We start from the raw sequence: 17,242 nt of genomic DNA, 5'->3' as shown, positions 1-17,242 counted from the left end.
ATTAACTTCCCGTAGGGTAGTATTCTTAACGTTTTGAAGGTTTTTGAACATTTTGGCATACCTCAGAAAAAATGGGTGTGTGTGTGAGTATGTGTGTGTTTTGTATGTCCGCATTTTTTCGTTCACGTTTTCGGCAGCACGAAAACTTTTATTCCTTAAGGCACTATGCCATACACCACTAGTTTCAATTGTTTTTAATTTATTAACTTCTCGTAGAGTAAGTTATTGTAATCGTCCAAAAATCAAAATTAAATTTTTTTACATTTCTCGACGTTTTGAAGGTTACTGAACATTTTGGCATACCTCAGAAAAAATAGATGTGTGTGTGTTTTTCGTCCACGTTTTCGGGCGCACGAATCAACCAATTTGAATGGTTGAAAAAACATTCGATTGCTATTGATTGGGAGATGTGCTGATTAGTTTGTTGAACTGAATTGAAGAATTGTTTCAATTTTTTTTTTCAAAAAAAATTTTTTTTCCAAAATTTTTTTTTGTATATAGAAAATAATTCTGATTTCAATTGTAATTTTGACTTCAGTTCTAATATACTTAAAACAAATACTTTCAACTTTTCAATTCAGTTTATATAATTCTTATAAATATTAGACAATGTTACAGTATTTATTTATAATAATCTATTTGAAAACATTTAATATTCCTCAAACATTTTGTTACGGTATGGGAAGTTCCAGCAATTTGCCTTAAGGCACGTTGCCAAACACACCACTAGTTTTAAATTTACGAATGCCAAAATGTATAATTAAAACATTCGTTAAAATGATTTTGTCTATAAATAATACTTCACCCTTGTTTTATAAATATTATTTATTACTTTGATGCTTGATATGGGTATAAAATTTTAATAAAATATATTTTATCTGACACATTGTTATAAACTTGTTTCAATTTTCAAAATTATTCGAGATTTATAATTACATTTTGTATTTTTTTATATTCCGATATAGTAATGGGCCGAAAATCAAAAATGAAAATTTTTGCACATCTTCACGTTTCACAAACCTTCTGAAAATTTTGACATACTTAAAAAAAAAAATGATGTATGTGTGTTTTGTATGTCCAAATATTTTCGTCCACGTTTTCGGGCATACGCATCAACCGATTTGAATGGTTCAAAAAACATTTGATTCCTATTGATAGGAGATGTGCCCAGTCGTTACGGAGATACGGAGCAAAGAGTGTAGAGAATAAATATCGAGTTTTTAAGAGAACGATGTATCCGATTTGAATGATCCAAAAGTATGGAAAAGGCAGTTCCAGTCATTTCGAAGATATGGAGCTAAATGTACAAAATATGCAGTTTTTGAAAGAAAGAATCTTAGAAAACTAAGCATCCGATTTAAATTATTCAATAAACTTTTTGCTTGTGTTGGCAAAACAATTGCTTTTGGATTTTTTTTCAAGATATTTTTTTTATATATAAAATAAATCAGATTTTAATTTTAGTTCTTGCTAAAGTTCTAAGGCACACTTATATACTTTAAATAAATAATTTTAACTCAATTCAGTTTATATAATTCTTATAAATATTAGACAATTTTACAGTATTTATAATGATCTATTTGAAAGCATTTAATATTCCTGGAACATTTCATTACGATACGAGAAATTTCAGCAATTACTAATTTATTTTCAATAGCAATCACAATACAGGACAATTCTATGAGCTATTTGGCTTATGTCATTTACTCGCGCACATACACACACTTCCAAATTAATCTGATAAATATTATATTGATAGTTAGAGAATAAGTGACTCTACTATTCTGTTTAAATAAAGTTGTGGTAGTTCTAAGAGTCCACCATATTATCTTTGGACAGCTTCTTCTTCCGTCTTCTTGAAACTGGTGTCTCAAGAAGCTAAGTGACTATAGAGTTTGTATGATGTTCTAGTTTAAGAAAATATTTGACACTGTTGATTTTTATAACTCTCTTTATAAATTCAATATTCAATATTCAATTCTGGGGTGTTAAGGTCTTTGACGTCAATAGATACGTTGATAGACCACCAGGCATGGTCTCTATTTCCTTTCAAATCCTTTCAAAGCAGAAACTCTGCCAAATTCCAAAAACTCCCGCTCCTTTCGCTTTCGATTCTGACGATGCTTCATCTTTTATATTTTGTCAAAATATTCAAAATTTACTCAATAAATTACTTAAAATTGAATTACTTTTAAATGACTATAAGCCTTATTTTTTATGCTTTTCGGAACATTGGCTTAACGAAACTAAACTCAAATTAATTAAATTAAACGGTTACTATCTATGCTCCTCTTTCTGCCGAAATAATTTTAAGCATGGAGGCGTTTGCATTTTTTTCATCGGTTAAAATTAAATGTAATAACATTATAACAAATATTGCACCTGTTGAAATTTTTTTTGAATTTTGCGCTGTAGAACTCAATTTTTCTCATACTACTTATTGTATTATTTGCGTATATAGAGCTCCAGATCAAGATGCTAATAAATTTATACATTTACTTTATGTTCTAATGGAAGAACTTCTGCATAAATATAACTCTACTAGCAAACCCGACGAACTCCGTTTCGCCACCAGATGGTTTCGTGAGAAAGATGAAGAAATTTTTTGTTTGTTTTATATTTGAAAAGGAAAAATTTGATTTTATTGCACAACAGTAATGAATTTATTTCGATTACAAAAATCAAGTGATTTTTAGTTGAACTTCTCTAAGTTTGGTAAACCACATTTTTTGTTTTTTGGTCTGACGTTAACACAAACAAAGCGGATGGTTTTCCAACTCGTGAACAGGCAACGTATAACTGCCTATGTGAAAAACAATGATTTTCTAAATAATCTTTCTGAAATTTAACACTAAGCGATTGGCCTTGCGACTTGTTATTGCAACGCAAGCGAACTGGATATTGCAATCGTTTGAAGTCAAACTAAAATGCCAGCAATTTTTGATTGAATGGTGAAACACAGTGCGTGTACATCTTTATACTTTGCGGCAAGAATTGTTCGTTGACTTAAGCAAGCATAATTCTGATAATTCTCACTAATGTCATTACTCGAATTTTTAATTACGGTGCGTGAAGTTCCAGTAACTTGCATTAAGGCACGACGCCATACATCACTAATTTTCTCAGCTATAAACCTTCCGGAGCTTGAGACCTTTCCAACAGATTCAAAATTGTCGAAATCGGTTCGTGCTTTCTGGAGTTAATATCGTCAGGAAGGAAAATTCAACTTATTTATATATATATGTAGACATATGTAGATAATCTATTTGAAATTATTTAAAACAATTATTGATTATTTTCATTACTCGAATTTTTAATTGCGGTGCGTGAAATTCCAGCAATTTGCATTAAGGCACGATGCCATACACAACTAATTTGCTCAGCTATAAACCTTGCGGAGCTCGAGACCTTTCCAACGAATGCAAAATTGTCGAAATCGGTTCGTGCGTTCTGGAGTTATTTCGTCAGGAAGGAAAACCCGACTTATTTTTATATATATATAGAAGATTATTGTTTGCGGTGATTTAAATATCCATCTGGACAAAAGCTCTAAAATCAGCGAAAGTTTTAAATCTAGTATGGATTCATTTGGTTTATTTCCTACCATAAATGATCCCACGAGAATAAGTAATTCTTCTTCATCTTGCATTGATAATTTTTTTACAAATTTAACTGATATAAAAACATTTGTCATTAATACGGGTCTTTCTGATCACTACGGAATTTTTCTATCTTTATTAAACAACACAACTTCACAATCTATTAATTACCAATATAAAAGAAATTTTAATAATAATAATAAATTTTTATTCAAAAAATTATTAGAAAATGAGACGTGTAACCAATCTTATGAAAATATTACTTTTGACTCGTTTATAAATTTTTTTTTACGTAAATTTAATCTTGCTTTTCCGCTATTGAAATATAAAATCCAAGTTAATAATTTCCATAAATCTAACGCATGGTATACTCAAGGCTTGAGAATTTCATACAATAAATTACTAAGTCTAGAAAAAGCATCTAAAACCAACTTCGATATCGACTTTATGATTTATTTTCTAAAATACAGAGAAATTTTTAATAACATTTGAAAATTAGCAAAAATCAAGTCTAATGAAAGTGTTATTTATAATTCGCACAATAAGCAGAAAGCAATGTCATTAATTAAATCAGAATATCTCAATATTAACAATGAAAAAGTCAATGATAAAATAATTATAGCAAATGCTTTTAATTACTATTTTGTTAATAAATCTTTTTATATAACATCCAATATTCTAATCGTTCCGAATATTTCAGCAGCACATTTTTCTAAAATTATTAGAAATCAGAATTCATTGAACCTATTTCCCATAACTCTTGAGGAGCTGTCGAAAACAATTCTGTCCCTTAAAAATTCATACTCATCTGGTCCTGATGAAATTTCGTCTGATATTTTAAAACAATTCTATCCACTATTCATTGATGATCTCCTTGCTTGCTTAAACAACGCAATTAGTAACGGTATCTATTCGAATCATTTAAAACATTCAAAAATTAGACTACTTCATAAAAGAGGGTGCACTGACATTATCAATAATTACAGGCGAATTTCATTATTAAACACTTTTGACAAATTTTTTGAAAAAATATTACATAGTCGACTAAACAATTTTTTAACAGGTAATAATATATTATTTAAAAATCAATTTGGATTTCGTCGAAATCACTCTACCTCTCGCTCAATTTACACACTAGTCCATGACATTATTCGCTCTTTCGAAGATGGTAGTTTCTGCGTTGCAGTTTTCTGTGATTTATCCAAAGCTTTTGATTGTATCTCTCATAAAATTCTTTTAAACAAGCTCGATAAATACGGTGTACGTAGTATAGCTCTTGAATTATTTTTATCTTACTTATCAAATAGGACTCATTCTGTTTATCTTAATGATCCTGGTTCAGTAATTATCTCAGACAAACTAAATATTAAGATCAGTGTCACCCAGGGCTCAATTTTCGGATCATTATTATTTCTCATCTACATAAACGACCTGCCAAAATGTACAGATCTCTGTAAATTTATTCTTTTTGCCGACGGCACTAGTGTGATTATAAAAAGCAATTCCTTAGAAGAAGTGAATAATAAATAAAATTTAGTTATGAATTCAATTTCGAATTGGTTCAATTCTAATAATCTTTTGCTCAATAATGACAAAACCCAAATTATGTCTTTTCGAACAGTAAATAGGATAAGTCATGAGATCAATTCTTTAATTGTCAATAGCATTCAATTTGAATTTTTATCAGTCTCAAAATTTCTAGGCATCCAATTACAAAAAAACTTAAATTGGGACAATCATATTCATTCCATACTTGTACCTAAGTTAACTAAAACCTGTTTCATGTTGAGAATTCTTAAATCAAAAGTTAGTCTAAATTGCCCTTCAATTTATTTTTAACTTCCCGAAGGGTAAGTTATTGTAATGGGCCGAAAATCGGAATTGAAAATTTTTACATTTCTCGACGTTTTGAAGGTTTCTGAACGTTTTGGCACACCTCAGAAAAAATGGATGTGTGTGTGTGTGTGTATGTATGTATGTATGGATACAAATTTCCAGTCACGTTTTAGGGCGCACGGATCAACCGATATGAATGGTTCAAAAAACATTCGATTCCTGGGAAAGGAAAAAAAAAATCCGGGAAAAGAGCTGATTAGTTTTTGGCAAAGGCAGGTCCAGCCGTTTCGGAGATACGGAGCAAAGAGTGCAGAAAATAGAAATCGAATTTTTGAGAGAACGGAGTATCCGATTTGAATGATCTAAAAAACATTCAATTAGTAATGATTGGGAGAAGTGTGTATTAGTTTTTGGCAAAGGCAGGCCCAACCATTTTGAAGATACGGAGGTAAATATGTAAAAAATGGCAATTTTTTAGAGAACTTAGCGTCCGATATAAATGATTCAAAGAACTTTCTGCTTGTCTTAACAAAATAATTGATTTTGGAAAAAAAAATTTTGTTTCAATTTTTTTTTTTTTTTTAGTTTTTTGTATATCGAAAATATTTCAGATTTTATTTTTAATTCTGACTATAGTTCTAATATACTTTACAAATAATTTCAACTCTGCAATTCAGTTTATATAATTCTTATAAATATTAGACAATGTTATAATATTTATAATAATCTATTTGAAAACATTCAGTATTCCTCGAACATTTCGTTTCGGTACGGGAAGTTCCAGCAATTTGCCTTAAGGCACAATGCCATAATTGCCTCAGGACAGAATTCCACTTACAGCTAGTTTTAATATCTATTCGCATCTCGCTTATGGAATACAATTCTGGGGATTCTTATCATCCTTAAAGGATATATTCAAAATACAGAAAAGAGCACTAAGAATATTTTTTTTCCCTCAGTTCCTTGTCCTCATGTAGGAATCTTTTCCAACAATTTAACATTCTCACTGTTCCCTGTATATTTTTGCTAATTACGTTGTCATTCATAAAGAATAATCCTAAACGCTTCAACCTATCCTCCATGTTGAATTCCTATTATAAAACAAGAAATTTGACTATAAAAGGACCAACTTTTAAACTTGAAACATCTTTTAATACCATAGACGGAAGAGGAGTTCAGCTTTTTAATCTACTCCCATTACATATTAGGAAACTGAATGATCGTCAATTTCATAATATTATTATTAAACTTTTAAAAGCTCAAAGTTTCTACGATACTTCTGAGTTTGCCAATTTCGATATCAAACATTATTTTGATAATGAAATGCCTAATGATAATATTTGATACTTTTTTTTCAACAGTTACAATTATTTTTTCCCTTTTCAATACTTTTTCTAATTTTTATTCTAAAGTATTTTATCATTGCAAGTCTTTTCATATTATATATTCTTTTTGATACTGCTCTTAATTATTATTTTCCAGATATGGGACTTAAATAAAAATAGCATAACGGATATACAAAAGATTTTTTTTACCATAAGAAGATTCTCGAGATCTACAAGCTTTAATTAAAATATTTGAATTTTATTACATTTTTTTCTTCAATTTATTGTATTAGATATTACTAATGTTAGGCTTAATATTATATTATTAATGTAATTATTAAATTAATTCCTGTATCCGTAATATAAATATAAATATAAATAATTAGAAATATACTAGCTGACCCGGCAAACGTTGTTTTGCTAAATAAGGTATATTCTAAACCATTTCTAGAGAATCAAAAATATTAATACATTAAGAGCATTAGGATGTGTTGTTTGAATGCTGTATACAATTAGGTATTATAAAAACAATAAACCCCATTAGTTTGTCTATATTTTGTCAATACAATCAAACTGCAAGTTTTATACACTTTCTATAGAAAACATCGTATAATCCAATCCGAGTCTTTTTTGGTCTTTCGGCTTATTAATTACCTTTTCGTTTCTCAGATTCTTTTTGGATTCTGGATTTTATGTATAATTGTAAATAATACTACGAGGAGAGATAAAAAATGAATTAAGTATTTCTTCTTTGACCTGCTTTTTGAAAAGTTTCAAGTTACATTCGATGAATTAAAGTAAATTTAATAAAAAGTATATATGTAGAGCAGAGCGAGGCACAAAGGTCCAATTTGACTTTGAGCAACTATAAACTATATTGTGAAAACCATAACAATTATATCACAACAAATAAGACATATCAAACGAACAATTATCTGACTAAGTTCAGTAAACTGACTTCTACTTCATCATTGTAGAAATGTGCTTTTTTGATGTCTTCCAAAAATTTGTTATCTAGACCTTTTTATCCTATATGCGGGGTTACTTGTAACGGGTAGGTGGCAAAAGGTTTCAAGCCTTATTAAAATTTTAAACGTATTTTACAAAATAATTACATTTTTAACTAATGCTAAAACTACCAACGGAAGAAAATACTTTTATTATGGATTTTCAAAGATTACCGTTTATCTCCCCCATATCAAAGATTATCGTTTCCGAATCAAGTTTGCAACTGGCTATACATCTTTTTTCCTATACTTTCAAATATTGTTGTTAAACAATGCTTAACTTTACTGATTTTTGGCACATCGGTGGTGGACCTTTTTAATCCGGACTTTCATATATTAATATCTATTCTGCAATAAATTCTGGGAAATTATAATTGGAAAAATGTTATTCGACAAAATGTCCATTTGATCGATACCAAATTCAGGTTCTGAATTTAAATAAGATAAATAAAAAATAATATAACCTAGAAAATGTTTTATAAATACCAATGAGTATATAATTATACAAATGAGATCTTTCAAAGCACCGTGTTTAAAAAAAATATACCAAAAAGTGCATTTTTATATTAACATATCAAAAAAGTTTATATTTTGAGTCTCTAGTAACACTTGCGGCCCGTTTACTAACGTTTTTGTATATAAATAAAACTACAAACAAAACTACTTACTACAAATTTATCATAAATAGATAATATTCGCGTAAAACATCCTATTAAACGTAATTGAACATGATCTGTCAAAAGCGTTTGACATTTCACGAAATTGCCACCGTCCATTGTTTTATTTAAATTACGCTTCTACAAAAATTTTCAAATTAAAAATGTAAAGTTTTCGCGCGGATTTGAAATAATTTCTCACCTTTTGGGCTTTCTCTGGATTGGCACGAATTTTTCAAGACTAAGACTGGCCAAATCGATTCAGCCGTTTTCGAGTTTTATTCGGACATTTGAAAGAGAGCTCCATTTTTATATATAAGACTAGCTGACCCGGCAAACGTTGTTTTGCTAAGTAAGGTATATTCTGTACAATTTCTAGAGAATCAAAAATATTAATACTTTGTGTATAAGGATGTGTTGTTTGAATGCTGTCATTTTGAAATTAAAGTATTATAAAAACAATAAACCCCATTAGTTTGTCTATATTTTATCAGTACAATCAAACTGGAAGATTTATACACATTCTATAGGAAACATAGTATAATGCATCCAAGTCTTTTTTGGTCTTGCGACTTATTGATTACGTTTCAAGTTTTTCAGATTCTTTTTGGAATCTGGATTTTGTGTATAATTGTAAATAATACTACTGAACTTATACAAAATTTTTAAATTTTTGCGAAGAGAGATAGAAAATAAATATTTAAAATTCAAAAAAGTATTTCTTTTTTGACATGCTTTTTGAAAAGTTTTAAGTAACATTCGGTGAATTAAAGTATATTTAATATAAAGTATATATGTAGAGCAGGGCGAGGCACAAAATTCCAATTTGACTTTGAGCAAATATAAACTATATTGTGAAAACCATAACAATTATATCACAACAAAGGACACATTTCGAACGAATAATTATCTGAGTTCAGTAAACTGCCTTCTACTTCATCATTGTAGAAATGTGCTTTTTTGATGTCTTTCAAAAATTTGTTATCTAGACCTTTTTACCCTATAGGCGGGGTAACTTGAAACGGGCAAGTGGCAAAAAGATTTAAAGCCTTATTATAGTTTTGAAGGTATTTTACAAAATAATTACATTTTTAACTAATGCTTAAAAACTACCAACGGAAGAAAATACTTTTATTATGGATTCTCAAAGATTACCGTTTATCTCCCCCATTTCAAAGATTACCGTTTTCAAATCAAGGTTGTAGCTGACTATACATCTTTTTTCCTCTACTTTCAAATATTGTTGTTAAACAATGCTTAACTTTACTGATTTTTGACACATCGGTGGTGGACCTTTTTAATCCCAGACCTTCATATATTACTATCTATTCTGCGATAAATTCTGGGAAATTATAACTGGAAAAATGTTATTCGACAAAATGTCCATTTGATCGATACGAAATTTAGGTTCTGAATTTAAATAACATAAATAAGAAATAATATAACCTAGAAAATGTTTTATGAATACCAATGAGTATATAATTATACAAATGAGATCTTTCAGAGCACCGTGTTTGAGAAAAATATGCCAAAAAGTGCATTTTCATATTAACATATCAAAAAAGTTTATATTTTGAGTCTCTAGTAACACTCGCGGCCCGTTTACTAACGTTTTTGTATATAAATAAAACTACAAACAAAACTACTTACTACAAATTTATCATAATTAAATAATATTCGCGTAAAACATCCTATTAAACGTAATTGAACATCATCTGTCAAAAGCGTTTGATATTTCACGTAATTGCCACCGTCCATTGTTTTATTTAAATTACGCTTCTACAAAAATTTTCAAATTAAAAATGTAAAGTTTCTACGCGGATTTGAAATAATTTCTCACCCTTTGGACTTTCTCTGGATTGGCACGAATTTTTCAAGACTAAGACTGGCCAAATCGATTTAGCCGTTTTCGAGTTTTATTTGGACATTTGAAAGAGAGCTCTAATTTTTTATATAAGATATATATATACATATATATATATATATATATATATATATATATATGCACACAAAATAAAAATATGAAGATCGTCATGTAAGGTCTTGCTGCTTACGAATCACGGAGCATCTTTAATCTGCTTTAATATTTTCGATTGGGCACGTTGTTTTAGCACTATATTAGATTTGCACGCACAGCCCCACAATTCAATGTCATAAGTCCATATTGGTAGTAATAAAACCTTGTAAATTAGAAATTTATTGTCAATAGATAAAACTTTCATGCGTTCCAGAAGCCAGTATAGTTCAGCGGTTCGAATTTTTATAGTATTTAATTTTGCGCGAATATGGTCCTTCTACGTCAGTCTGCGATCTAGATGCATACCTAAGTATTTGACACAATCAGCACTTAGAACTGTTTGGCCATAAAATTTACATTTAAATTTTCACATTTTACATACATATCTGATAACTGACATTGAAAATATTTTTTTTAAATTCAACACCGTATTCAAATTGAATCATTAATATCAATTAATTTATGTTGTTTAGCCATAAAAAATTATTGAAACTTTTTAGTATGAATATAACTAAGTCTAACTATAAATGTAGAAGTGTGTGGTGATAGAGGCAACTCATTTTAAATAACATATAAATGCTCCTTTGGCTCATTAAAGCCGGTCTCAGACGATAGTGTATAATTGCGCAACGTGTGACTTGCACATGTATTCTGTAGCGTCTGTGTGATGTTTTTTGTGCAACTTGACAAGTCGGCAAGTTCATTTGTTGGAATTACCCCTCTGAACTTCTTGAATTCTCTTCTGATGCTGTGAACAAATAAATTCATAAAAAAATATATATTTTCAGGTTATGTTTTGACATTTCTTAGTTGACATGCTTGATGCATGCGCAAACACTTGAACATAAACTAGTGTCGTCTGTGGGCACTGTGAAAAAATGCTTGGTTGCGCATTCATTCAGTTGCACATGTATACAGTAACGTCTGTGGCCGACTTAATAGGTATTGCAAGTGGCAGTCTGATCTGAAACTGATTTTATTTAAATTGAATTGGCTCATTTTGGTATGTTTCTATAAATTACTATCGGTGCCTGATGACGCGTTGCTGTATTATGCATTTAATTTTTTTTTTTCTTTATTTAATATAGACAATAAGAAATACAATTTTCTATGAGTCTATGTGATCCATTAAATATGACATTTAGATGTATTCTCCACTGAAGAGATTCCCCTGTAGATTATCTATGTTAATATAATAAATCAATGTTAATAAAATATTTCTATGTTAATGAATAATCTATGTTAATAAATAATCTGTGTTAGTAATATAACAGAACTTAAATTAAGTTAGTAGATCTTCTGGCCTTTTTCTTTTGAGCCTTCTAGTTGGATCATGATTTTTGATTAATTGCATGGCTGGATTTGGATGTTAATCTAATCTCATATGGTATGAATTGCTTCTTTGCTGAATTACTTCTTTTACGGTCAGTATGTTTAAATCTGAATGAATAGTGTTATTTGAAACGTACCATGGTGCATTAACTATTGCTCATAAAATTTTATTTTGAGTTCGTTGGATAATCTTTATGCTGGACATACTTGCACATCCCCATAGTTGAATACCATATGTCCATATCGGTATTATTACTGACTTATATATTAGTAATTTATTGTTGTATGACATTTTAGATTTTCTTCCTATTAGCCAGTAGAGTTGTCTAAATTTGTTCATAATTTGCTTCCTTTTTTGTTTTATGTGAATATTCCATGTTAGTTTGCAGTCCAGATGTAAACCTAAGTATTTAACGCTGGTGCAAGTCAATATTTTCACGTTGTTTATAAATACAGTAGGACAGTTTTTCTTTCTTGTAGTGAAAGTGATATGTCCCGTTTTATCCGTGTTTAGCTTTATTTTCCATTTCCTTAGCCATTTCTCTAACTCAAACAGGTGGTCCTGTAAGTTTAGTGTTGCAATTTCTGGATCTTCGTGGGTAGCCATGATAATGGTGTCATCGGCAAATGTGCCGAGGGTGGTGGCTGGATTTAGTGGCATGTCGTGTGTATATATTGTAAAAAGGGTTGGTCCTAGCACGCTTCCCTGTGGCACTCCTGCTTTTATCTGATGAAATTCTGACACCGCATCTCCCACTCTAACCTTAAATCTCCTGTTTGATAGATATGATTTCAATATTATATATATTTTTTCTGGTGAGCATAATCTGATTTTGGCTAATAATCCGTCGTGCCAGACTTTATCAAAAGCCTGTTGTACGTCGAGAAACACTGCTGAGCAATATTGTTTATCTTCTATCGCTTGATGAATGACCATTGTAATCCTATGGCACTGTTGTATGGTCGACTGCAGTCGGCGAAATCCGACGAAATCGAGTGCAGTCGGCGAAATCTTCAACACATCACTTATTCGGACAAGTAATAACTTTTCTAATAATTTAGAAAGCATAGGTAAAAGACTTATAGGTCTATATGATGATACAATATGCCCTGGTTTACCCATCTTCTGGATCATTATGATTTCAGATGTTTTCAGCTCCTTGGGTCAATATCCAGAACGTAGCACAGAGTTGAATACTTGAGTTAGCATAACAATTGCCTTCCGTGAAAGCTCTTTTGGTACTTTAGCCCGTATCTGGTCAATACCTGCACATTTTTTATTGCTTAGATGGAGAATATATCTTTTTACTTCTTTAGGAGTTATTGCTCTTATGTTTTCATTACTGCTTTTTATTTCCTCGAGGGTTTTTGTCACACCAGGATCCGGATCGTTAATATTGGGTGTAAACACTTCTTTGAGGTAATTAGCAAAAACGTCCGCTTTTTCTTGCTCATTTCTAGCCCACGTCACATTTTCGTTCACATCTATTCTCAAAGGAGACATATGCATTACAGGACATTTAGTGTTTTAATAGGCTTCCAAATAGAGTTGTCAAATTTGTTTATATTGACAATATAATTTGCAATATTGTTTTCTTTAAGTTCTTTCAACCTATTTTATAGTGAACTGCATAATTTGTTGTATGATGTTTTATCGCTTGGTGCACGGCTTCTCTGCCAGATTTTTCTAGCTCTTCTTTTTTCTTTAATTAGTTTTTTAATTTCCAGCGGTAAATTGAATTCGACATCTTGTTTATAAAGTGTGGGTGTTGCATTCCTTAGAGCTTCCTTCGTTGCTTGTACAAATACATTTTTTGCATTGTCTATTTCTTCTTCACTTATAATTCTTATTTTCAAGTTAATTTTGTTATCCATTTCATTTCTGAATGCGTTCCAGTCTGTTTTATAATTATATAAAGCGCTCTTTTGTTTCCTCTTTATTACATAAGTGCTTATTGTCGCAATTATAGGCGTATGATCCGAGGACAGATCCATGCAATCTTCAATATCCATATGCAATGAGGAAATGCCATAGGTTATGAAGAAGTCAAGCAAGTCAGGGACTTTGCGATCATCTGTGGGCCAGTATGTCGGCCTGTTGATAAAAAGAAATTTTTTTTTCTTGTATTAATTCAGCTAATTGTTTGCCTTTGGGATTCAGAAGTCTGGATTCCCATAGCGTATTTTTGGAGTTAAGGTCCCCACCAGCTATGAATTTTGATCCCAAAATGTCAAAGAATTCTTTAAATTCTGGTTTTTTAATGTTGTACTTAGGCGGGCAATAAACAGCCGAGATAACCAGGTCATATCCGCAAGTATGGATTTTTATCAGTGTAGCCTGTAGATAATTTTTTTTTCAAATTTAGGCAATTCATAATGTTTTATTGTTGTCTTTATCAAAATTCCTGTTCCAGCATGCGCAGATTTATCGGGATGATTAGTATAGTAGAAGGTATAGTAAGGTATTTTAAAAGTAGTTGTATCTGTTAAGTGTGTTTCACTTATCAGTAAAACATCAATCATGTGTATTTGTAAAAATGCTTCGACTTCATTACGATGGCTGAGAATGCCATTTGCATTCCACTCAGCGATACGTAAAAAGTTCGCCATTATTTTTTGGCTAGTAATGTTAGCATATTTAAAATCATTGTAGTTTGTTCAACTAGCTGTTTGAACATGTCTTTAAAGCTGTTGAGTATTTCTTGTAAGGTATTTGACTGTTGCGTATTGCATCCGTTGTTTTGCTGTGCTCTAAGGGTTTCAGAATAGCTTCGATGCTCCGAAATATTAGCTCGTAGTGAGTGTTGTGCAGCCGAATTAGTCATGCGGCTGGTGCTGGATTGGCGTTGGAAACATTTCTTTTACTATCTTTGAACATGGACTTATATTTTAAACATCCTCTGTAATTTGCAGGATGGTTGTCACCACAATGCACGCAGATAGCCAGCGTATGTTTAGATTTTTTACACGCAGTGGAAATATGAGGTCCACTGCATTTTACACATGCGAAGAGTCTGTTTCAATAAGATTTTGAATGGCCAAATAATTGACATCTTGTACACTGTATAATTTCCTTTCTTTTTCTTAAAGGCTCTACCACTACTATATGATTGAGTAGTTTGGTTAAATTGTATATTTTGCTGTTGTTGCTAGCCGGCTCAAGGTCAATAAAAAACATATTAAGCGGGCGCTTTGTTTTGTATTGCTTGGCATTGATAATATTTCTCACCTTATGATTTTGTTTCTCAATTTCTTGTTTGATTTCATTCGTATCGTACGTATGATGTATGTTTTTCAGCACAACCCTTAATGCCCTTTCTTCGTTTAGCTGGTATGTGTGAAAGTTAGCATTTTTTGATTTGAGTAAAGAAACGAGTTTTCTATACTGTTCCGGTGCTGTTACATTAATCTTGACTATATCATTTGGCAAGGATTTAGTAACGTATTCGTTTGTGTTGAGTATTTCATTTAAGTCACTAATCATATCCGCGAATTTATCTACGTTATATACAAATACGGGTGGTGTCCTTTGGACCTTTGTAGTGTTTTCGTTCTGTGTATTCGATGTTGAAGCTAGTAAGCTAAATCTGTTCGATGTTACTATTTCATTGTTTAAATTACCTTCGGTTGAGTTACGCCTTCTTTTATTTCTTTTGACGTATTGCCACGAAGCCGATGGAGTCTGGCTGTCAAGTTCCATGTCGCTAACGACAGTATTTATTCTTTCTTCATGAACTATTGGCTTATTAATTTGCTGTTGTTGTTGTTGTAGCTGTTGTTGTTGTTGTAGCTGTTTTTGTTGTTGTAGCTGCTGTTGTTGTTGCATCTGTTGCAGCTGTTGTTGCTGCTGTAGCTGTTGTTGCTGTTGTAGTTGTTGTATATACGCACTTTGTTCGTGGTTATTTACCTTGTTAATTTGCTGTTGTTGTAAATACGTATTTTGATCGTGAGCATTTGACATAATAATTTGCTATTGCTGTTGTTGTTGTTGTTGTATACGATGTTGTATAAACGCACTATCTGTCATTGAAGTGTCGTTCAAGACATTTTGTGTTTTTACTAACGGTAATATAGATTTTTTCCATTTTTTTGATGTTGCGTTATATTATTTATATTAATAAAACTATTTAATTTAATTAATAATATTCGGCAACGTAAACAACAAGTGTGAATGTTAATCATCAAATATCTAGTGTAGTGATACAGTGTTTCGTACAACAAATGCCCCTTTTAGGGGGGGGGCATTTAATTGTAAATAAGTGAATAATTTTATTACAAATATGCAAAATCAAGAAAATATAACTTATTCTATCCCTCCGTTAGTTGAGACTATCAACATTCTTCATGATACGTCGACGATGGACAATGAATATATTAAACAAGTAATCATCAATCAGAAAACTAATAGTTCAATTAATGGAAAAAATCAATCAGAAGATACGATTATGGACAAAATAGTTCCGTTAACTTCTTGGCAAACAATAGAACAAGGCAGTAAACAAGTAATCATCAATCAGAAAACTAATAGTTCAATTAATGAAAAAAATCAATCAGACGATACGATTATGAACGAAATAGTTCCGTCAACTTCTTGACAAACAATAGAACCGGGCAGAAAACGCAGACGCACATCGGCTAATAAATATGTCGAAAATGTAAACATAACGCCGACTCGAAACAGGTTCGATGCATTAAAAACAAACAAAGGTCATCCGTCCGAAACAACAAAAACACAAACTGATAACACCGAGAAAACTACAAGGCCACCTCCTATATTTCTATATAACGTAAATAATTTTTCTGATATGGTATCTGATATTAATAGTGTAATAAACAGAGAACAATATTATACAAAATCAATATCGGACGATACAGTGAAAATAAATGTTCAACAGCCCGAGCAATACAAGCTGCTTATAAACTTTTTCAAAACAAAAGGTACTGTTTATCATACTTATCAACTTAAAAATGAAAGAGCATACAGCGTGGTACTCAAAAATATCCATCATACATACGATATCAACGAAATAAAAACGGAACTAGAGAATAAAAATCACAAGGTCAAAAATATAATAAATATGAGATCGTATATAACCAAAAAGCCACTCAACATGTTTTTTGTTGATTTGGAACCTTCTGATAATAATAAGGAAATTTACAATATCACAAAGTTATTGAACCATATTGTAGTAATTGAAGCGCCCAAAAAGAGAAAAGGATTAATACAGTGCACAAGATGCCAAAATTATGGTCACTGCAAAACTTATTGCAATCGACCATTTGCTTGTGTCAAATGTGGAGAAAATCATAACTCAAAAATTTGCGTAAAACCAAAAAGTACGCCTGCTACGTGCGCACTTTGTGGTAAAGATCACCCCTCAAATTACAGATGTTGCGAAGAATACAAGGCCGCGTACTCCACTGCTTACAAGAAAACATATACAATAAAAAAATCACATGATACGAGAGA

At 31.0% G+C, this 17,242-nt stretch overlaps 1 protein-coding gene across 1 annotated transcript; it reads right to left on the bottom strand.

Moving 5' to 3' along the window:
• Positions 1–13,843: 13,843 nt before the first annotated feature.
• LOC113371417 (PH domain-containing protein DDB_G0275795-like) lies at positions 13,844–15,733 on the bottom strand. Its single transcript, XM_026612046.1, has 2 exons — positions 15,002–15,733; positions 13,844–14,110 (listed from the first exon to the last, which is right to left on the bottom strand). Exons 1-2 carry the CDS (start codon positions 15,731–15,733, stop codon positions 13,844–13,846), a joined length of 999 nt encoding a protein of 332 aa, XP_026467831.1.
• Between the last annotated feature and the right edge of the window lie 1,509 nt (positions 15,734–17,242).

This window comes from Ctenocephalides felis, unplaced genomic scaffold (genome assembly GCF_003426905.1).
Source record: "Ctenocephalides felis isolate EL2017-DRISC unplaced genomic scaffold, ASM342690v1 CF-g0.4_SCAFFOLD_01492, whole genome shotgun sequence".
NCBI lineage: Eukaryota > Metazoa > Arthropoda > Insecta > Siphonaptera > Pulicidae > Ctenocephalides > Ctenocephalides felis.
Note: the sequence above shows the minus strand (reverse complement) of the source record. Positions and strands in the feature narration are given on the sequence as shown.

Excerpts from the sequence above, each read along its gene's own strand:
- LOC113371417 (XM_026612046.1), bottom strand. The coding sequence starts at position 15,733 with ATGTCAAATGCTCACGATCAAAATACGTATTTACAACAACAGCAAATT. Across the intron at positions 14,111-15,001 it reads TTGAGAAACAAAATCATAAG|GCTACACTGATAAAAATCCA; the intron begins GTGAGAAATATT and ends AATTATCTACAG.